Raw genomic sequence first — 24682 nt, forward strand, 5'->3', positions numbered from 1 at the left:
ATAACATAGTTCCTGTTAAGGCAGGGATTCACAAACCGTTTTGTCAGACTGAAATTAAATATTTCAATAATTTAACAGCACAGTCACATATTCATGGTTCTTTGAAGTCAGTTGGGAAAGTTTAGGAAACCCCGTGTTAAGTTATCCATTTAAAAATGTTTTGTGATTCATTGATTACTTCAATTAATATAATGTATTTGAATGAAAAATTACACTGTATCTCCCCTATTACCTGCCTGTATTTACAAAATAAATAAAAGTCCTATAAGTGCTTCTAACACTTTTACAAACCCTCCTGTTCTTGTCCAGATTTTGAGACTAATATAACATTTCTCACGTAAACTGGCACAATAATTTAGATGGCAACAAACACATTCAGTCATAAAGGCATGTTTTATTATTTGTGATCATCAAACCTCAAGACTTGATATGGGACTGCATGAAAACTGGGGGAAAAAATGAATGACCGGCTCAAAACATTCTACTTTCATATGACACTACGGAGCTGAAAGCATTGCAATGTCAACAATAGGAGTGTACCTATATCTACGCACCCATAAATTCAAATTACTAAAATAATATTTACAGGCTCTAGACAACACATCCTTTGGAAATGTATATATTAAATACAAATATAAACCATATATTTATATGTATTGCATACATATTTGCTTCTTTTCCCTCAATCTTAACGATTGATCAGACAGTATTTTAATTCATGTTCCCATAACAAGTTACCAAGTGATATGATTCACCTCAAGAATGCCTTTGGGTCTCCCAGAAAGCATCACATTGTTTTAGGGATAGCTTTTTGTTAAGAGCGGCAGCATCGTTTCAGCTATTGAACTACATCTATTCTATATGATCCTACTGTGGATGTCCAATCCCGGACTGTGTTTCCAATACAGCTGCAACACTTGAAGGACAGCCTGACCCAGTCCCTTAATAGGTACAAGAGAAAACCAACAGAGGAGCAGACGTCTACAAACAGATGCACAAATACAGCCAACTGAGTGGTGGACACAAAGAGAATGGTTCCAGCTATCGGGTCAGTGTAAGTTGAAAAGGTTTAATAGTGGCTTAAGTGAGAATGGCAGCAGAATTAGATGGTTGAGTGAGGAAGAGCTCAGTCCACCTCCATCTCTCCGGACGGAGGCTTCATCTGCTGATTGCCTTTGCTGTCTGCACCTTGCTGTGCTGCGGGGCCATTATGTGCCCCATTGTTTTTGTCTCCCTCTTCTACAGGCTCCTCGGTTTTGGGTTTGGGTCGGTTGAAGACAGGATGGCAAACATCCTCTAACTCCTGCATTTCAACACAAAAACAGATGGATTAATATTTATATAAATTGCATTTTATATGCAACGGGGGGGAAGTCGTGGCCTAATGGTTAGAGAGTCGGACTCGTAACCCAAAGGTTGTGGGTTTGAGTCTCGTACCGGCAGGGATTGTAGGTGTGGGGAGTGAATGTACGGCTCTCTCTCCCACCTTCAATACCACGACTGAGGTGCCCTTGAGCAAGACACCAAACCCCCAACTGCTCCCCGGGCGCCGCAGCAAAAATGGCTGCCCACTGCTCTGGGTGTGTGTTCACGGTGTGTGTGTGTGTGTGTGTTCACTGCTGTGTGTGTGCACTTTGGATGGGTTAAATGCAGAGCACTAATTCCAAGTACGGGTCACCATACTTGGCCACGTCACGTCACTTTCATTTAGATTTTATTAAATGATGCAGTAGGTTAGTGTTGTCAGCCAGTACCACAATATGAGGATTCTTTATGAAGGAACCAGACACAACCTGCCAGTAACATGTTGAGATACTATTTTGCCCCATAATAAAATATACAAGTAAATTGTAGTTTCCTTCATTTAAAAAAAAATAGATTATTACTTATTTTAGAACCATGAGAATCAAAATGTTAACCAGATTTTTGCAGTAAACTTGTTTTCATAATAATTAAGCATATTTTCCCTACAAATTGTCATTACCGAAATGTAAAATAAAATTGAAAAAATCAAATTTCCACTACTTTAATGCAAAATACATACAATAAATATTTTATTTAATTATAATACAACACATAACTAGACAGAGTCTGTCAAAATAAAAGTCTTTTAATGGTGGGGTAAGCGATTTTTCAAAAACGCTTTAGAAAACTGATTCGGGCCGGCTAGCAAAAACAAACTTGTAGCCAATCAGCAGTAAGGGGCGTGTCTACTCGTGATGTGGAGGAGAGAGCGTTCAGTGCACAGGACGGACATTAGCCGAGCCGAGCAACAGAAAGATAGAGATGGCGGATAAAAAACAAAAGAGGAAAACGTCTGCGGAAACAAAAGAAGGCTTAAGGCAATAAGGCAAGAAGTTGGACCCGTGTAAATATCGGATCAGCTTTCCAGCGCTGGAGCGAAATCAAGGAGCGGAAGGCCTGCGATTGGACGCCGAGGTTGCTTTGTTTCTTCTCGATAGGTAAGTAACACCGTGTCTGCGCTGCAACAGATAAAGTCTGTCTAGTACACTGGACGTGACAAAGCGACCGTTGAAAATCATTTGAAATTTGTGTCAAAACGTCATGAATAGAACACAGTGTTTTGGTGATTTCAAATGTCAACACTGACTACCAGAAATCGCCCCACCTTTAAGGATACATTGGATACATTGTATTTGTTTTGCCACCTTTTATTTATGCAAATTTAAAGTTAAAAATAAATAAATAAAGTGTTTTCCCCACAAATTAAACGCTAAATATTTACAATAAATGTTTAATTTCATTTACCTGACCAACCAGTAATTAGAATATAGTAAAACATGAAACTAGACAGAGTCTGTCAAAATAAAAGTCCTATATTACTATGTTGATACCTATACTGTATATTTTAAGGATACTTTAAATTTAATTCAATTTTCAAATTACTTATACATCATGATAGTATGGTTTTGCTGTGCTTTAAGTCAAAAATAAAACTTTTTATCCACAAATTTTCATTACCGTAATGTGAAATATCTCATGACTTAAATGCAAAATATATACTGTAAATATTTTAATTAATTAGTATTTGTTTTACCTTATGTAATTTATGCAATTTTAAAGTAAAAAAAATTACAGTTTTGTCATGATTCAGAATAATGGCAACAAAAAAAATCATTATCATCAATCATTACAGTAAAGAGTTTTTGAATGAAAAGTGACTATCTGTCATTAAAATAATATATTTTTGGCCTTTTCCAAAAGGCTTTTTTCTTTTTAGGCTTCATTTTCTATATGCAAAATATGTCCTTTTTTTTTAAACGTCGCTTGGAGATCATTTTGTGAGATCCACTCTTATTCATTATTTATAAAAGAAACTGGTGTGATCGCTCTAATGACAGGGCAAAATATAATTGTGACTTGCAGCTTGACAGTATTTTTACTAGAAAAGTGCACAAACCTGAATCTTCTGAATGATCTCTGCTACTTTGACTGCTGGGTCTTGAGCAACTGTAAGTTTGCTCTGGGCGTTCATCTTTGTATTCATCCAGCCTAAAGCTTCACACACACTCTTCTCAACAACACTCATCTCCTCGGCGCTCAAGTGCTGGTAGCGCTCATCCTGCTGGTCAAATGGCAGACATGACCACAGCATTTAATGCATCTCAGCTTCCACTCAATTCAGTTTAAAATGTACCTCAGCATTACATTTTCTTTAAGTGCATCAATACTGATGAGGAACAATACGATGAATATGATGAATGTAATGAGTAAATGCAATTAATGTAAAATGCTCTTAAGAATAAATAAGCCAATCTGAACACTGCTAAATATTAGGATGCCGTTACATACACAATAATTCTGATAAAGATATAACATTGTAATTATGAATTAAATGGCCAAAACAACTGATATAAAGTCAAACACTTGAAACATTTTTTAAGTGAATGTGTTCCCCAAATAGTGGGAGACATAACAAGGTACATTAAAAAACTTGTAGATGAATAAAGTGTAAGTTACGAAAGTAATTAGGCCAGTAGATCTGTGCAAAGGAGTTATCCCAAATAAAACCAATTAATGCCTATAAAAAAGGAGGTTGCACATCACTCCAAGGCTTATAAAAACACAACAGGCAAGAACTGTGCTTTAGTTGCAAAAACAAAAGCTTTTTCAAATCATTTTCTATTAACAGAACTATACAATATCAAAAAAGCTACATTGCCATTAAGCATTACAGCTTACCTTCTGTTTATACACGTCCACCGCCTTCATAAAAAGCTGAATTTTCTTGCCTAGCTCATCGAACGCTCTGGGTCGACCCTCATGCTCTCTGTACCGTTCTTCAATGGGCTCACCAAACTTCTACAAAAGACAAAGACCACATCCTGCTGTAACACACATTCATGCAGTTTTTCATTGGATGAACTGACCCGTGTGAAAAAGAACTACACTTCAGCATAGTTTTAAAAAGACTACTTGTTACAGAAATAATATGAAGTTCATAATAATAATATGAGTTCATTTGCAAAAACCGATAAAGGCCACTTTAAAAAAAAAGGACCTGATTTCCGTGCATTATTCTCCAAATATAGCGCGATCTGAACCCTAAACACATTTTGTCAAAAAAGCCGGTTTTGTCCACTTTCAAGGCATCGCGAGTTCAAGTTTTACTGCAAAAGCCGATAAGTCCATTTTAGCGAATCAGCGCGCTGTATTCAGGTCAGGTGACAAGGCTACTTTCACTTTGAAAAGACGTGCTAGCTGAGAGGAGTTTGGTCAAAGTTATCGGTTTTTGCAAAAAAAATTTGGTTTTGCTCTTCATATACTTTAGGGGAATTTACATAAGTGCAAACTGAATGTAATGTTTTCAGACATTTAATTGGATGTTAACTGAAATTAAATAAAAAAATGTATTATAGATTAAATTTATATTTTTCTTTGACCCACTTAAGTAGGACCTAAGTACATCTTTATATGTAATTTCATAATTCTATTGTCTTAGAAATATGGGTAAAGTGCACTACCGAATGTATTGACAAGCATTTATGAAATTTTTATGTCATGTATTTAAATATATTTATAATTGTACAATTGTAATGATGGTCTAAATATATTTAGACCACCTTAATTAGACTTTCAACCAGTATAACAGAAAATGTTTTTGCTCATCCTAGCTTGTTAAGAAACAGTCATGAGTCACTTTTTATTTAATTAAATAAATAAAAAATGTAATAAATTTTTCCTTTCTCTTTGGTCAGCCACACCTACTTAAAACGGCTCATTCTAACACGCCCCCACATATCTATGTCACGATGTGGGAAGATTTGCATAACGCCGCCCAAACAAAATTTAATCAATTTTTCCTTTCTCTTTGGTCAGCCACACCTACCTAAAACGGCTCATTCTAACACGCCCCCATAATATAATATGAAGTATACGTTCTGCATGTACAGTTTTTAAAGATAAACTACAAGTACACATTCACTTGCTATTAAAAATGTAGTTTTTTAGAAAAATAAAAAAAATAATATAACAGATGTATATATTAATGTACAAATGTATAAACAGTGCAAAATGTCACAACTGTAATACACATGCATGACCTGAATACTTAAGCACCTACTTTGAGTTCAGACAGTTTGTCCTGATAGATTTCTTTCTCCTGGTCTTCTCCTTCTTCATACAGCCAGATCTCTGTGTCCTCAAGCATTATAGTGAGTCGGTTACTTTCCTGCAAAGGAAGAACATCAACACACATACATAGTAAGCCTCACCTGAGCTTCATTTTGGTAGTATTTATAATGTTCTGTTCCATGTATAAATGATTTGAGATTTTAAACTGCAGAAGTGGTGTAGATTATACAGAAACAAAGCATAAGCTCCCTAGTGTCTTGACTGAGAACAACAGCTCTGGGTAAACAAAGAGATTATGTGCTCACATCTTCAGTGACATATCTCTCATAGATGCCACACAGTTTGTCTCGCACTTCGTAAACATACTCCTCCACAGCATTTTTAGCATCGTTTCTCTCCTTCTCCAGCTTGTCTTGTATGATCATTTTTTTCTGGAAGAGAGAATGCAGTGAATATATATTTACAAACTGGATCATTGTAACTTTTCTCCCTAATAAGCCACAAAAATTCTCAAACGTTATAATTATCCAGATTATAAATGAAACATCAAACATACCCTTTGCTCTAACCTAAACATAAATAACTGTGCTCGACTGTACTGAATGTGCATTTGTAGTGTGCTTCCAATCTTAAAAGTGTATTTAAAATATATATATATTTGCAAGATTACAATTTCATTAGATTACACTAAGTGTCTTCAACATTGTAATAATGTCAAATTTAATTTTTACAAGTAAAAAATGTGAAATTACAAGAACATTTTAAATCATTATGTTGTAGTAATCATATTTTGATGTGTTGTCTAACATACTAAAGCTCATGTAAAGTACTTTTTATAATTTTATAATTATAATTTTACCAGTAGTGTTATTCAATATTACATTTAAAATATATTAAAAGTACTAAATGTGTATTTACAAATATATTTGAATTGTCACACTTTATTTTAAGGTCCAATTCTCACTATTAACTAACTATTAACTATGACTTTTGGCTCAATAAACTCCTAATTTGCTGCTTGTTAACAGTTAGTAAGGTAGTTGTTAAGTTTAGGTATGGGCTAGAATTAGTGATCGACCGATATTGATTTTTTTTTTATAACCGATACGATACCAATTACTTGCATGTTTATTTGTCTGATAACCGATATGCATAACCGATATTTATTTACTGTTATAAAGTAAATAAATGACTGAGTGAAGTAAGAACATACTTCAGTTTTGGGTTTTCCTCTTTTCAGTCATCTTTTTTTTTTTTAAGTGTTGAAAATTAGCAGTCTTTCATGTTAAATTTAATCTTCATATTACAACAATAAAAAACATTTTATTTATAAAAAGCATCAACAGCAACAACACTAATATTAACAATAAGCAAAATAAATGTAGAATGTCTAATGTTTTCAAATGGAGAAAATAAATAAAGGGCAGGAGTCATATCAACTTCATTTTAAACTACAGTTTTAGTAGGTTTATAAGCTATTTAATAGCTACAGAGTCAAGAATAATTCACTGGATAATGTTAATTCACTGAATAATATTCTCTGGAATATTGGAATATAACAAACAAAACATCGTATTTTATTGCATTTCTCAACTGGAATGTTATAGCAGAATTATTAATAATGTTTTTGTCCTTCTAGATTATGAAATGCCTGCTGACAGTGCGGTTTATCTATGCAGTTACACAGAACTATACTCCAACTGCGATCGCTCGCGGAGATAATAAATAATTAATTTCCATAGATTTGTATTTATTTAGATGTTTATTAGAGAAATAATGGTTATATAGTAAATGTTAATACAATTTAGGGTGTGAATATTGTTAAAAGTTACATGCAGTGGCCGTGCTGGAGCATTTCCTGAGCATCAATTCATGAGACTAACGATGAGCATAGACAACAGAGAGAGAATTCAATTCAGCGCTTTTATTTCCAACATGCGCTCATTCATGGCTGCATATTATTTAATTCAGGCAAAGTTACGTCTTTGAGACAGGACTTGACGGATTATTTTACATGACTCCGTGAGTTGGTCTCTATTTCTTAGCGGGAAAAATATCGGTAAATCGATATATCGGTCGATCTCTAGCTAGAATATGTGCTTTATAAGTACTAATAAACAGCCAATATGCTAGAAATATGCATGCTAGTTAACAGTGAGAATTGGTCCTTAAATAAAGTGTTACTATTTAAATATATATGTTGAAACTATATTATGAAACCTCTGTCAGGTGACCTTAGTCAAACAGTTAAGTCACTTCACAGGTGTTTTTTTAAGTAAAAATTACAAAGACAAACATTTTCTGCTTTGGAATCATGTGCATAGATGAATTTTGCACAATAAGACCAGGAACGTACAGTATTAAGAAATATTGTCAACTAACAAAAATACAATAGCATAAAGCTGTAATGCCAAATTCATGCTTGATTGAAGAGCTTTAAAGAGTGAGATTACACAGTATTTGTTTTTGGGGGTTTTTTAAGCTAAAGAATGAACTAGTAAGTGTAGGACATGACTCTAATGCCTAGAGCTGTGCTGTCGCTTCACTGGCGAAATGATCTACTAATATTTTTCCCTGAGGACTGAATTGAGCTCTGTCATGGATATTTAGGGTAAACGCTAAATCCCTCATATGATTTTAGCAACATGCAGGGTACAAGATACAGTTGGTTCAGCTGGCAAGAGTTATAAACAGTAGCTTCCAAGAGACAAATATAGTGAGTACCTATAACTAGGGATGCACCGATACCGGGCCCGATACTGAGCTTCTGTACTCGTACTCGTACTCGTTAAAATGCCCCGATACCAAACGCCGACACCACACAGCATGTGATAAGCGCCATATTCAGACAATCGGGCGAGTACTGGAAAAAGTGGTATCGGTGCATCCCTACATATAACCAAACTGAATTCTATCTAAAGCGCAGAAAATGGGTCTCTAATTTGAGATGAGAATCAAAAATGCACAGGGTGGAACAAGAGGGCTGGCTTTGAACTGAGCTGAGTTAAATTAATCGCACCACTCCACATGTTCTCAAAAGAACTGAAGCAGACTGAAAATGAATTATGACTTACTTCATAATCAACAAAGTTGTTGAGCACATCTTGATCCAGCTGTCGGGTGGTGTTGGCCCAAATGGGCAGATCAACACTCTTCACTTTTGTATTGGCTTTGCTACTGCTTGCACCTTGATCTTGTTTATCACCATCCTTTAACAAAATAAGAAATTTGTAAAGATATAAGCACAAATCGGTCTGTTTCACCATTACTTTAATAAACCAGAGACAGATAGATAGCTCTAGAATCTAGCATGCATGACATGACCCCTTCAAAGTAGAAATAAACAGCATTTGAGAATATATTTGATTATACTGCCAAGGTAAATTGTACCTTATTGCCAGAGTTATTAATCTTTTCCTCTTCAGTGGGCTGTTCTCCTTGGCCTTCCTGGTCCACCTGCATTTTATTCTATTAATAAAAGCGTAAACACAGCATAAGTGATCTGATCCTGCAGCTTCACTGTCCACAAAATTTGTTTTTAAAAGCTCACAGTGCTGAATATATTTGCTCGTTTTGAATATTCTTTATAAACGAGGAGCATTGAACAGCTACAGCTGAGAGCCATAGAAATCACTACGATGCAGACTTCCTGTCACATTCACAAAACAAAAATAATACTTTGAAATGAATGAAAAAGCATGTAACTGAGCTGAGGTATTCGGCTTTAAAACATCTTTCATTTGGCTTCATGTATTATGTATTATTAGTTTGTGAAGCCTTGTGCAATAATGTAATCTGTATGGTACTGCATACTAGAATACTACACACTTGTACATATACTAGTATTCAAAGGTTTGTGGTCAGTAAGGTTTTGAAATTAATATTTTTATTCAGCAAGGATGCATTAAATTTATCAAAAATGGCAGTAAGGACATTTATAATGTCGCAAAAGATTTCAAAGAAATGCTGTACTTTTGAACTCTCTATTCATCAAAAAATCTTGAAAAATATGAATCAGTTTCCATAAAAATATTAATAATAGCATTGATAATATTATTATTTCCACACCATTGACAATAATATTATATTAATAATTCAGCTTTGCCATCAGAGGAATAAATTAGATTTTAAATATTTATTTGATACAGTTTCTACAGTTTTATACAGTATTTATACAGTTATTTTTATATTTCACAAAATTACAGTTTTTACTGTTTTTTTTATCAAATAAATGCAACCTTGATGAGCCTAAGATACTTTCAAAAACATTAAAAAACATTTTTATGAATACATAAACAATCAGTTATTTGGGAACTTATTTTGTTTCTCATTATTATGTAAAAAAAAAATCTAAATACTTGAAACTACATTTTTAGACAAATATAAATTGCACCTACATACATACAACTTGCATTACTTTAATACAGTGCACTGTATATGTACTGATTGACTGATTGCTTGATGTCATAATTGTGCACCTGGCCAGTAACTTGCCTTTCAGCATATTTAGATATTTTAGATTTCTTTGGCCTAGTTTAAAACTGCTGTACCAAATTACAGCTGTTGATGGCATGTCACAACCCTGGTAAGCTAAATAAAGTAACCCCTAACGCAAGAACGACAATCTTCCTCTTCTAGGACAGAGGTGTCATTTTCAGTGCCAAAAGCAGTGAGCTTAAATTAGTGACGAAGAGCGAAAAGACTTTACAGATTAGAACGCTAATGTTGTGCCTGTGTATCTAATCATGTTTCAAGGAACAAAGAAAGTCATTCAGGTTTGGAACAACATGAAAATGAGCAAGTGATGACAGAATTAGCATCTTTGGTTGAACTAATCATTTAAATATTTCTCTTGACAGTCTCGTCATCAATGGAATGGCAAAATCCCACAAAACTAGGATTAGATTAATTTGTAATTAAATTAATTTACCCAAAGAATGAATACTTTTTTTCCAATACCAATCAGTGTCTCCTACCTGTTCCTCAGGCCTGCCCTCATTCTGTACAGTAGGTTCTGTTTCCATCTGCACATCCTCTGCCTCTCCTTTCTGCTTCTCTATCAGAGAGGCACTGGACACGCTGAAGATGCCGTGCATGTTCACGCGCACTTTCACCTTGACCTTTGAACTGTCCCCATCAGGCTGCGGCACGACATTCTGTATGGTAAAGCGGCCTGACCACAACAGAAAAACATGCTAATCAGAACCACAATCAGACAGTAATACTTTAAGCAGGGCTCTGAACAAGTTCAAGGAACGAAAACAAAAAGCAGAAACTAAATCAAATTTAATTGTTCCGAACAGAAATGCTTATTTGAAATGGCCATTAACCGGTTCCGTTGAGTCTTTTAATTTTGCAATCAACCAATCACAAATTCAAATAGTACGGCCTATGCAAATATGATGTTGACGATGCATCCAACAAGTGAAAAGCCAGCTGTAAATTCATCATAGGTAAGTCGCAATGGCATTAAAGTCGCATTACAGTTTTTCTGAGGATATGGCACGAACCGTCAAGCATTAGGTCTACATTTAAGCGAAAATGAATGGCAGGTAATATGGAGTTTGTTGTGTGTTTTGAAACCAGCGAAAACTGCAGGATAGTGTAGAACATGGATTCACACAAAGTCACTTCACACACCTGCAGCGCTTCTGTGAACGGAGAAAACAGAATAAAACTATATACATAAAAAGGCATATACAGGCCTATACACAAAATATATTTCACTTAAATCATTAACAGATTAACAAAACGAAAGAAAAAAATTGTGCTGAATTTCGGTTCATGTGACGCGCTCCAAAGTTCATGGAAATGAAACCGAGACAGCAGAAAGTGGCATCCTGCTTGTTTTCTTTATTTTGCAAAAGCTTTACCGTTTTAAACGATGTCTTGTTTCTATCTGTAGGACCATAAATTACGGAGTAACAGTTTAATCTCTTAGAATCCTTAGTTTCCTTAAAGGATTAATTCACTTCCAGAATAAAAATTTCCTGATAATTTCCTCACCCCCATGTCATCCAAGATGTTTATGCCTTTCTTTCTTCAGTCGCAAAGAAATTAAGGTTTTTGAGGAAAACATTCCAGGATTTTTCTCCATATAATGGACTTCATCTACTCAATCCCAGTCGAGGAATAAGGGTCTTATCTAGCCAAACGATCGGTCATTTTCAAAAAAAAAACAAAACTACTCAAAACAAATGCTCTTCTTGCACTAGCTCGACTTCACACATTACATAGTCACGTTGGAAAGGTCACGCATGACGTAGATGGAAGTACCGACCCAGTGTTTACAAAGCGAACATGCAAAGAAAGTAAAATGCCCTTTATAAAAAAAAAACAATGATGACAGACAATTTTGAAGTTGGAGGAGAAAATGAGATGGACCCTACCCTTTTGAATCGGAGTACACAGACGAACACACAGACGTACACAGACGCAGAGCTAACCGTGTGTGACCTTTCCAACGTGACTACGTAATGCGTCAAGCTAGTGCAAGACGAGCATTTGTGGTTAAGAAGTATATAAATTTGTTTTTTGTTTTGTTTTTTTTAATGACCGATCGTTTGGCTAGATAAGAAGACCCTTATTTCTCGGCTGGGATCGTGTAGAGCCCTTTGAAGCTGCACTGAAACTGCAATTTGGACCTCCAACCCGTTGGTTACCATTGAAGTCCATTATATGGAGAAAAATCCTGGAATGTTTTCCTCAAAAACCTTCATTTCTTTGCGACTGAAGAAAGAAAGACATGAACATCTTGGATGACATGGGGGTGAGGAAATTATCAGGAATTTTTTATTCTGGAAGTGAACTAATCCTTTAAGGGAAAACAATGCATTGATCATGCCGGCGCCTCACACGCACACACAACATATTTTTGCAAACTTGACATCGCAGCCTGTTCATTATCAAAATAAAATGCAGTTAAAGAAACATACAAAAAGTTACACTTCTCAATTTAAAATAGTAGTCCGTAGTACAATCTGTGCCATTCAACGTGACCACCGTGCTGTTATTATGACAGTTTTAAAGTAGCAGTCTATGGAAGCCATGGAATAAAAGAATAAAAAAGATCATTTTGAGTTTATATTTCAAAATTCTGACTTTTTTCTCGCAATTCCGAGATTATATCTCACAATTCTGAAGAAAAATCAACTCATCATTCTCTTTTTTCCCCTCAGTTCAGAATCATGAGTTTACATCCCACACTTCTGGCTTTTTTTACCTCAGAATTGACAAACTCGCAATTGTTGAGTTAAATCGAGTTATAAAGTCCGAATTAGGAGATATAAATTTGCATTTGCGAGAAAAAAGTCAGAATTGTGAGATAAAACAGTTATGTAATGTTATGTAAAATGTTAAAGGTATAAATAGTAATCTATTTCATGCTGTATCTGTATCTGGGCTAATATGTGACCATGGACCACAAAACCAGTCTTAAGTCGCTGGGGTATATTTGTAGCAATAGCCAAAAATACATTGTATGGGTCAAAATGATCGATTTTCCTTTTATGCCAAAAACATTAGGATATTAAGTAAAGATCATGTTCCATGAAGATATTTTGTAAATTTCCTACCATAAATAAATTGATACTTAATTTTTGATTAGTAATATGCATTGCTAAGAACTTTATGCATTGCTAGATTTTTTTTTGCACCCTCAAGATTCCAGATTTTCAAATAGTTGTATCTCGGCAAAATAATGGCCTATCATAACAAACCATACATCAATGGAAAGCTTTCAGATGATGTATAAAACCTAATTTTGAAAAATTAAACCTTATGACTGGTTTTGTGGTCAAGGGTCACATGTATTCTATTATTCTACATTAATAATCATTATTACGATATTAACAGCAATAATCAACAATATTGATTTCTGGCATAATATAGTATAATACATGTATGCACACACAGAAGCCATGTCAGATGCAGCTTTTGTTCCACCTCTGCAGTGTAAAACTGGCTTTTGTTAATGTTGATAAAATTTTATTGGTGAGTTTATAGTATTCTCATTGATAAAAAATGCCCCAGGAATTGAATTTTGGGGGAAAATACTGCCCCACAACGGAAAAGTTAATTTCTGACCCTGCCATATGGGAAGTGTATTAGGCCCTCACACACTGACATACATTAGACTCAGTATGGAGAGGGTATATGATGTGATGGGAATTAGAGCTTAGGGGACGTCATGTCTCGGTCCTAATTACCAGGCTGGTAGGTGTATTTTGACACCTCTGTGACACTCCCCTGAGATTAGGCCTGACCCTAACCCACTTCAGTTAGTGTGTTGAAGATATAACAGGTGCTCGGACACAATGGATCACAATGCTGAGGGCATTCTTAATCAAATGAGGCCATGAACAACTATTTAAGGGTCCCCTGGGCTTCGCACCAGAGTGATTAGTCTCATTTTGGTCGTAAATTAGGCTAGTGCTGACTAAAACTCAAAGTGAATCATTTCATACTGATTCCTATAGAAGTTTAAATAAAGTCTGGTTTAAGAATGCCATTCCAGAATGTAATCAACATGATACTGAAGTTGCCACACAACACACAGTAATACACACCTATTCTGCTATCCGGATAGGGCAGCTCATGTGGAGAACTATAGAATGCTTCCAGGTCAAAAGGTTCCTTCTTGTGGAAGGTGATGACTTTGGAGAAAGGTGATGCATGGTTCTTACTATACACCTCACATTCCCTGAAGACGAGAAAACGACAGTTGAAAACAAGTCAGATTTTCATTCTTAAAGTCAACCTGAAATCAAATTTAACAGTTTGTATTTCTTTTATGGAATATTTATGATCAATGATTTTACTTTTTTTATAATTCATGTGCCCTCGTAATCTTTAATCATAATCTTTAATCAGTCGAGTTTCAATCTCTCCCCCCAAGCAACTTGTCACTCACACGTGCAACGATCGCAGCAATTAGCAAACAAAAATGATCCACCAATCCAATCAATTCACGATGGACAAAATTAAGTCCCACCTTACAGTTTTTTCCTTATTTGTTTCATTTATATATGTCACAAAAGGGAATAAAGACAATCATAATTTCCATTTCATGACAACTTTAAGAATAAAATTTTAATTCTTAGTAGACATTACTACAGCTTTTTCTAGAATTATTTATTTATCTATTTATTTATATTTCATTTATTTAATTCTTTCATTAAATTATTAATACTTTAATATGTCATTTAATATTTAATGTATTGTGTTTCAAATATTAAGCATTACAACATTATAATTAGTGGTCGACCGATATTGGTTTTTTGACAGCCGATGCCGATATCTTGGAAAGCAGGGTGGCCGATGGCCGATATAAAGCCGATATAATTTTATTTATTTTAATTAATATTTAAGAAATTTTAAATCATTTGAAAATCGATTAAAAAAAATAAATGTGTTAAATAAACATACTTATACTTTAGATGACAAAGTATTTTTCACAAATAAATAAATATTTAATAAAAATAAAATTAAAAAGGTAGTAAACACTGTAACCAACAGGGCACATTCTGGGAAGTTTGTGTGCATTAATCATATTTTTTTTTCAAATAAAGCCAAGGTAACACTCATTTTACATACAGCACACAGTGGAAATTACATGAATATGACAGTGGGCAAATGCATAAAGCGCAGCATAATTTGAAATCACAAGTTTAAAGTTTGTCGATCGTGCGTCTCCAGTGAACCTGAACTCTCCCTCCTCCTGTCCACATTCAATTCACACAGACCGACCATCACGCAGAGAACACATGATCATGCAGGATACAAATGCACACTTCACAAGATCTCACAACTGGATCCGACTAAGTTTGCAAGGTTTTTGAAATTAGATGTTTATTAGACATTCAAAGATTTGTTTAAATTATATAAATGTGTATTTGCTGAATGCTGACGGCAAACAAGAACGTATTATAATGTGTGCCTTTCTATTACTAATAATAAAAAAGCAATCGTTATAATACTTTTTGTATACATTTTAATTCGTTTGTTTAACTATCTGATTATTAGACCGACATATTAGATAATCCATAATTCGTTTGTTTAACTATTTGATTATTAGACAGACATATTAGATAATCCATAATTCGTTTGTTTAACTATCTGATTATTAGACAGACATATTAGATAATCCATATTAGACAGAACTGAAGGACAACAGCGAACGAGAGGGAGAATGTAAGCACTGTGTGCTCAGGCGCTGCCGTTCTCAGCGCCGTCAAAATAAAAGTCCCGCCTCGAACGCATCGGCCAAACAGGAAAACTTATCGGCCGATGCCGATATTTAAAAAATGCCAAATATCGGCCGATATATCGGCCTTGGCGATATATCGGTCGACCACTAATTATAATACTACACTGTACAAAGAGGCAACCTGCAATTGTCACCTTAAAGAGTTATTTCTGGCTGATTTAAAGGTGCTGTATGTAAGTTTTTGACTCTACTAAAGCATAAAAATACCATAATATGTTTGCAGTTATTTAAGAAACATGCTAAGTTAACATGCTTGTTTATCTGAAAAACAATGCTACAGTCATTATTCTCCTTTGAAAATGTGCGTTCCGGGCCGGAATGTCGGTCTCTGTTTTGGTTTGTGAAACCCACCCACTGCCAGTTTACCCAATTTTATTTCGTCACCTCGGGTTGCCAGTTGGCGGAAAACACAGCGTATTTCATTTCATTCATCGTCAAGTGCGCTCGTTCCTGTTGGTGTTGTCAATCTGGCAACCTGCGTGTGTGTCAAGACTGAGGAGGAGGGGCCGGGTGAAAAAAACCCTCTCCAATATTTTGAATTTGTACCGCAATACCTAGTTCAGCCACTCAGTGTCAATCCTACATACAGCACCTTTAACCCATGAACATTTATTTTGATGGTATAAATTAATGTATTTATTGAGTGATGCTAAAAATATTTTTGACTTAAATTTTTAGGTTACTATTTTTTTCCAGTGTAGCTACATATAATAAAAATGAATGCAAAACATTTTATCTTTATAAGCTAGCATATTTGTAGACTTATTGGACACTAGTTCCTGTCAATAACACATCTCACATATTTACATTTGAAAAATGTGCTATTAAAAATAGATTAATCGATGGATACATTTATTGTTAAGATTTATATAAAGATAATATAAAATATATAAATTACTCCAACTATGTAAATAAATACACTTGATTTTTTCATTTTCTGAATAAAATGTAAGTGATGCTGCCACAATGCTGAATTGTGTCGTTGCTACTATATGTAGCTGCTAAGGTCTTTCCAGTGGTTTTTAGCACATTACTATGCATTTGTTAGGATGATATGGTTGGTTGCTAGGTGCTAGCCTGTTGGGCTTTATTATTTTCTCATGCCTAGATGTCTTGGGTCCCTTCTGCCATGCAAGTCTTTTTATGGCCCACCAGGTGCAAATCAAATTGTGATTGCCAAGAAATGTAATCTCACACCTCTCCGCAATAAACTGCATGATTGGAGGCATCATTCGCTGGAACGAGTTATTTGCTGATTCTTGAGGTTGGTGGTTTGTTCAAATCCTAACTTTAAGCATGTTAAATAGTGATGCTTTGCTTAGTTAGCACTACAAATAAATAATCACTTGGTAATGAGAATACTTGGGACACAATATAATTATTTCAGATATCTGCACTTGCTTCAAACAGGCTAAAAGTTTAAATGTGAAGGCTCTTACCCGACACTTTCATCTGTCTGAGACTTCCAACGCAGAGTAATCGGGAAGGGGACTGCGTCTGTGATGGAAAACTCTCGGACTTTGAAGGCTGGAGACAGGATTGCACACTTACCACACACACACACACACACATACACACAAAAAATAAACATTTATGATATACAAGCAAATGTAGTTACATAAGCTGTCTAAATAGGGTATTAGTACAAGGAATCAGAGACAGCATTGCATGCATCACACAGATTTAATCTTGTTTCTACACTTCTCCCACAGAATCCACAAACTCCCCAGGGAACTGGCACAAGTATTGTTCAACTGTTCTGTATCACACTCTTACACTGCTCACACTTCTGCTGTTTCTGTGCTGACATCTATAATGCCTGTTATCAAGGCCATTTTAAGTGCTGTAGACAGATTTGTTCAGATTATGGTCTTTTTTAAATAGGGCTTTATGAATTTGAAGTCTTTAAGAGTCTATTTTACCTGTAAGGCACATCCGCGTGCTACAGCCTCATCTGCGTTCAGCGTGGTGCTGATGTCTTTACCGAAGAACTTTGAGATTCTCTCCTTTATGGCCGGGATTCTGGTGGCTCCGCCCACCACCTCAATGGCATAGATCTCGTCTCTGCTAAGCTCTGTAACAGGACGAATGCAAATTAGCAATATATTTAAATTTTACATATGTTGTGATTTTTTTTTTTTTGTGAACTGGGCCATCGGCTGCTGCTTACTTGATTGTTCCATGACCGATTTCAGTGGCGCCTCCACTCTCATCAAGAGCTGAGCACACATCTCTTCAAACTGCACCCTGTTTCCAATCACAATGACATGTTTCTGCTCAAACCTTCAATCCAACTATTGGATTGCAATACAACTTCTATTAAGCCTGAAATGCTTCATTTGCATTTATTTAATTTCACAATACACATACAACAGTCAATAACAACTCTGTTATTTATGAAAGAGGTTACATGAACGTTGAGGTAAGTCTAAACACTATGCTAATTTTGGAGCAGAACTTTTAAAAATAATTGGATTACCTGTTCATTTTCCCATGGACATCGATGTCATTCATGAAGCACTCAATGTTGAGAGGGAGATCAGAAGAGTTTGCACTCATGAGTTTCTTCAGTTTCTCACACTCCTGATAAAGCCTTAGAAGGGCTCTTGGGTTGTCTTTAACATTGAGTTTGAAACGGTTTTTGAAGTCTCCGCAGAAATATTCCACAAGCAACTCATCAAAGTTGCGTCCGCCCAAATATGGGTCAAATGCTGTAGCCAACACCTGAAACAAAGAAGAGTTTGATAATACCTTTGATAACAGCTTTGTGAAAGATTAAACATAATACTCTGAAGTAAACATTTCCCATAAAAATATAGGAATAACACAGACCTTCAATTTCCCCTTGTTAAAGGAAGCAATGGAGACTTGATAAGATGAGTGCCCAATGTCAACAAACACTACATTACGGGGTTTCTCCTCTGGGTTTGGCAAGTCCTGTTTATAGATGCCATAGGCCAAGGCCACTGCAACAAGAATAACAACAAATAACTTGTGAAAAGGCCCTGTGGACTGTAATAATAGACAGAGATAAGAGTACTCCTAAAAGTCCAATCCAATTAAATAATTATCCAGTTAACATTACAAAAATGCTATACATCTATTTTAATGTTAACATAAATGGAACCCAAATAAAAGAAGTTCACATGGTCATTATCGCTAAAAAAGAAAAAAAAAAATGTGTACGTCACCACGATTTAACAATTAAAATGAGGGAACAAATTAGCACAACATGATTTAACTGATACAATGATTTAACTAATACAAGGGAACAAAATAACAACTGGTCAATTTGTTTTAATTTGTTCCCTTTTATGGTTAAATGGCTTTTGGTTAAATTGAACTAAACGAGTGAATTAATAAAACATGTTCACCAGATTCTTAATCTGTGGCCACAATATCTATTTTTTACTTTTTATGATAATAACTGGCTGATTGTACATTATTCCTTACTTACTTTAACTGGTTTCAGGTAATAGATTAATGAGCTATTACGAGCATTTAAATATATTTAGCCTCTAATTGATATCCTGTTATAAATCTGTACACTAGGTGAGGTAAAATAAACCATGCAAATGAGTCAATATTCTATTGATTTGTGTTTATTGGTGAAAGAGCAACTTCTGATGAAATGTAAAAATAAATTTCCCAAATGACAACAATCACTGCAATTAAAATTGAGCAAAATAGTAATTTTTTTTATCATTTTAATCATTATACAGTAAGTCAACTAAAACTAAAACAGGACAAGTTGACTAAATATGATAAAAACTAAAAGTTACATTTGACACAGGACTAAGACTAAGACTAAATAAAAAAAATAGCTGACAAAATTAACACTACTGCAAACAGTTACTCTGTTGAAGATGTTGAAAATGACAAACATCATGTTGAAAATAAGAAAACATCATTACACAAGAAATTCATGATTCATGAATCATGTTTTTGTCAGTCATCACACATTAAATTTGCTTCCGCAGCACCCTCACATTTTCAGCTAGATCGGCAACCTTAGAAGGGGTAATTACATTAGTCATGACAGCAATAATGAGAGAGAATGTATTCATATTATTTATAATGTGTATTCATTTTATTCAGTCTTTAAGAAATGTTGAAGTCCCTAACACATGTACAATATGCAAATCACCCTTCACAGTAAATCTACAAGATAGTCATGCAGCCTGTTTTATTCAGTTAAAAATTGGTTTTGTGTAGTTTCTTTTTCAACAACATGCACACTGTTAAAAGTGATACCTCACAATTGCTACCTTAAAGGGACAGTTCACTCAAAAATTTAAATTTGTTGTTAAAGGTGGGGTAAGCGTTTTTTCAAAAACGCTTTAGAAAGTTGATTCGGGCCGACTAGCAAAACAAACGTGTAGCCAATCAGCAGTAAGGGGCGTGTCTACTCATGATGTGGAGGAGAGAGCGTTCAGTGCACAGGACGGATATTAGCCGAGCGACAGAAAGATAGAGATGGCGGATAAAAAAACAAAAGAGGAAAACGTCTGCGGAACAAAAGAAGGCTTAAGGCAATAAGGCAAGAAGTAGGACCCGTGTAAATATCGGATCAGCTTTCCAGCGCTGGAGAGAACACGAGGAGCGGAAGGCCTGCGATCGGACGCTGAGGTTGCTTTGTTTCTGGCTACCAGAAATCGCTTACCCCACCTTTAATTTACTCACCCTCAGCTCACTTTTTTACATAAATCACAAGAAACCATGAAAGTTTCATTTCGGCCCTTCATTCAAGTTCTCAGTTCACACATGCTTGTATCAGCAGCTTGTCTTTGGCCCTGAACTGTTTCCTCAATTCACTTCTTGCTGGAGGAACTGAAGCGCTGAATGAGTTGGCAAAAATCGGCATCATACGATCATATTATGTCAGTATTTTGGCTCATTTTGAGTCACAGTGATGGTCGGAAAACGTCTGAAAGTGTGTTTTGATTAAGTAACTTGTAGATCTGTGCTGTTTGAGCCGCAAACTGTTTCAGATGGTTTAGTCCGATTTAGTGAACTGGGTTATCAAGTTCACTAAAAAGAACCAACTGTTCACAAACTGGACATCTGAGGCTATGGATTTCAGGTAGTTATGGTGTAAATAATGTTCTGTTTCTTGAACAGACTGATCGTTTTGCTTCATCATGAGACCTCAATATATCATCACAAGCCACGGTGTTGCCTGTACATGATTTTATTTTTTACTCTCAAGGGACGGTAGCCGTTGACTTGCATTTAAGAATCACCAAGGACCATGGTTTCAGATAAAAATCTTCTTTACTGTTCTACTGAAGAAAAAAGTCACCTACATGTAAATTAACATCAAATTTTCATGTTTGGGTGAACTATCCCTTTAAAGAGCTATTTCTACCTGATTTAATGCGTAAACATTAGTTTTGTTGGTATAAATCAATGTATTTTTGACTTAAATAAAACCAATTCGTTTAGATGCTACCATTTTTAGGTAACCATTTTCTGTTTAGTTAGATAATGACAACATTTTAAAAAAAAATGGTAACACTTTATTTTAGGGTCTCTTAACAAGTTGCTTATTAGCATGCATATTACTAGAATTAAGCTACTAATTAAGCACATAAATGCCTTATTCTACATGACCTTATTCTACATCCCTAATCCTACCCAATACCTACATTTAACAACTACCTTTCTAACTATTAATAAGCAGCAAATTAGGAATTTATTGAGGGAAAAGTCGTAGTTAATAGTGAATAAGTGTTCCCTATTCTAAAGTGTTACCAAAAAAATCAACAGCTTAATTTTGCTGACCTGCTGTTGTGTCATTAATCAGCCTCAAGCAGTTCAGCCCAGCAATCTGAGTTGCGTCCATCAGGGATCTCCTTTCTACATCCGTAAAGAAGCTGGGGACCTAGAGAAAACCCAAACATGTCAAAGAGATGACAGGCATGTCAAGAGCACTAGCAGAAATATGCTAGGTTCAATGATTTAGAAGCACTCACAGATATCACACAGTCCACCACAGGCTTCTTCAAGGCATGCTCAGAAGTTTCTTTCAGCTTGGTGAGCAACATGGCAGTCATCTGCTCGATGGTAAACACCTTGTCCTCATTCAGATAACGTACCTATGACAATGCAATGTGTGTGTAAGATGATCTCTTGCATGTTTAACATTCTAGAACTTTCACACTATTGCTTTTTGCAATATTCTTGAAAACACTGTTTTCCTGAAAGAATTAAAATGCACACAACTACTCATGTTTTGTCTATGCATTTTTTGCATTTTTTTTTTTTGTGTCCAAAACATGATTTTTGGGACAGTGGTCTACAATAGCAAAATAGTTTTCAAAGTGGTGGCAAAACACATTATAGCACCTTTATTCCAGTGCTGCCATTGTCCAGTTTGTGAAGGTTGTAAGGCAACTTGGATTTTTCCCCTTGAACAAATTGGTCATCAACCGCTCGGCCGTGAAACTTCTTAAAGCCGTGAACCGTGTTCTTAAAGTTAGTTGTGATCTGTAGGAGGCATGTTTATTGGTTAATATCCCACCTAATTTTATGATTAGCAAATATTGTAAAGGTTTAAGAAATTAGAAAGCATGAAATTAACAGCATTTCGTACCTGACTTTTAGCAGCATTTCCAATGGTCCGGTTTTTAGAGGCCAGAGAAATGCATGCTCTGTTGGAAAAGATGACATGTTCATAAATGTATCATACATTGTGACAACACCCTCCATATTTTATTTCCAATCCGATGCATTCTAGAACCTGGATGAGGAGGGTGTGGATCAGCACCTTGGACAGCATCTTCACTAGTGCTTATCACAAGTCTTCCTGAGTCGCAAACCATGTTATGGTGTGAAATAAGCTTTTGAGATTTGAAAAGGCATATCAAGACTGCTAGAAGCTGGAGGTCTTTAATATGATTTCTTATAAGAGGCAGCAAGGTTTCTGCATTTTAGAACCACTAGAATTATAATAGTGGAAATTATTAGTGGAATTAAACAGGCTTCAAACTGAAAAAAATCTAACTTGTTTCAATTCATTTGGATTAAGCTGTTCAACATGTTCAATCAATGTTTGGATGCAACCTCGTGCTTCTTCTATTTTTTCACAAAATCTGTGTTTGCTATAGTAGCAATCAATACTAGCCAACATCAAATGCAATAATGTGTGAAATATTAATTCACTTGAATAGATTGTGACCACATGATGTTTCAAACTCTTTTTCAGTCCCATCTATTGGATTGTCACAACCAGACAGAAAATGTTTAATATTGATAGATAGATAGATAGATAGATAGATAGATAGACAGATAGATAGATAGATTAATCAACATGAAGTATTGAGTTATGGTGTGAAGGCTGATGTTTTTTGTCATATAATGTCATAATTTTAATAAAATGAAAAGAAAATCAAATGAAAGCTACATTTGTGTAAAGAACATTCTAGCCATCATCTCTGATTAATCTCAGTGCAAATGTTGCTATATTAAAACCAATGGCAGGTAAAGTTGTGGGACATACCTTACGAAAATTAACCATGGTTTTATTACAGTAAAAGTGTAGTAACCATGGTTTTATGGCGTATTGATTACCATTTGTATAACCACAGTTTTACAACAAATACCATGGTTAAACTATGGTTAGTGTTGCAAACCCATGGTTAATTTGTGGTTACCATGGTTTAACTATAGTAACCATGTTTGTTTGGATTTATATGTAGTAAAACCATGGTTAATTGTCCTATGTCCCATATTTCAAGAATCAGTGTGATCTGTAACTAGTGTTGCAGGAGAAACTGAGGATGCGCTAACAACATAATTCGATTTGAGTAAGCACCGCAGTGACCTCAATTGTGATTTCCTTTTAGGACAATGGTCCAAAAGCCCGCGTATGAAAATTTTCCAAAAACATATCTAGTTTTACAGCATCTAATTTTGATTGCATGTGTCGCCGCGCCCAAAACGAGAGAGTGTGGATTCGTCTATAGAGAACACGACTCCGCGGTCCCCGTCTCGTGGACTCAGCGCATGCAGGGTGTCGGATTATACCGTTCACGTGCCATGCTCGTGCGAGACATGCAGTTTTGAACTCGCGAAAAGCCACAAACAGCCATTCTGATCCATTTCACGAGCGACTGAGCGTGTGGATGACAGGCGGGAATTACGCCGAGCATGTCTCTTATTCACATGACTAAGAAATGCAGCCTCGGCGTTCTCGTAATAATAAGCCAATTGGACAAATAAAGACACAAAAGAAGAGCTTTTCTCTCAGACACGTTTCAGGGCGTAGAACACACTGTCAAGACTCACACAGCGGTTAAACTGATGAAATTCATACAAAATGGAGATGCGCGAGGGGCTTAGCATCTTTCGGACAAAACTGACAGTCGCAGGAGGAAAATGCACTGGGTCGGGAACACGGCCAGCTAGGCAACAGCAAACGTTGCGTAACAACACACAGCATCATTTTACAGGGATGGCAATGCTATACTTACGGAGTGCATCTGTCACTGTATTCATTTGCAATGGTTTCAATGCCGCCGCTCCTGGCAACAGCGATGTAACAGTTCTGGAAACCCACATCAATTCCCACCACAGACATGTTCAGGCCTTATTTCTTTATTCTTAACACCTCCGGTCTTAACAGTGCAGCTGGGTGAGAACACAACACCCCTATTCTACAGTATGTGCTGAGTGCGCCTGTAACCGAGCTAGAAGTATTACTCGCTATTATTGTAAATCGGGCTTTAGATAGATAATAGATAATTCTTCCTCCCTAATCCTAGCAGAGAACGCTTCTACTGCATTCTCGCAGCCTCCACTGATATTGTCAACCGGCAA

General features: G+C 35.6%; 1 protein-coding gene across 2 annotated transcripts; it reads right to left on the reverse strand.

Annotated features, from left to right (window-relative positions):
• Positions 1–414: 414 nt before the first annotated feature.
• hspa4l (heat shock protein 4 like) lies at positions 415–24682 on the reverse strand. Of its 2 annotated transcripts, none has more exons than XM_016506100.1 (19): positions 24337–24682; positions 22458–22515; positions 22211–22351; positions 21838–21960; positions 21647–21746; positions 18695–18828; positions 18342–18586; positions 18033–18109; positions 17785–17936; positions 17302–17408; positions 14163–14296; positions 10572–10768; positions 8986–9063; positions 8670–8804; positions 5901–6026; positions 5585–5692; positions 4204–4323; positions 3422–3583; positions 415–1303 (listed from the first exon to the last, which is right to left on the reverse strand). In XM_016506100.1, the coding sequence occupies exons 1-19, from the start codon at positions 24441–24443 to the stop codon at positions 1127–1129; spliced, it is 2481 nt and encodes an 826-aa protein (XP_016361586.1). In that variant the 5' UTR covers positions 24444–24682; the 3' UTR covers positions 415–1126. The 2 variants fall into 2 exon arrangements, with proteins under 2 accessions (XP_016361586.1, XP_016361577.1); XM_016506091.1 differs by having other exon boundaries at positions 3422–3586.

This window comes from Sinocyclocheilus anshuiensis, unplaced genomic scaffold (assembly GCF_001515605.1).
Source record: "Sinocyclocheilus anshuiensis isolate Anshui unplaced genomic scaffold, SAMN03320099.WGS_v1.1 scaffold2045, whole genome shotgun sequence".
Classification (NCBI taxonomy): Eukaryota; Metazoa; Chordata; class Actinopteri; order Cypriniformes; family Cyprinidae; genus Sinocyclocheilus; species Sinocyclocheilus anshuiensis.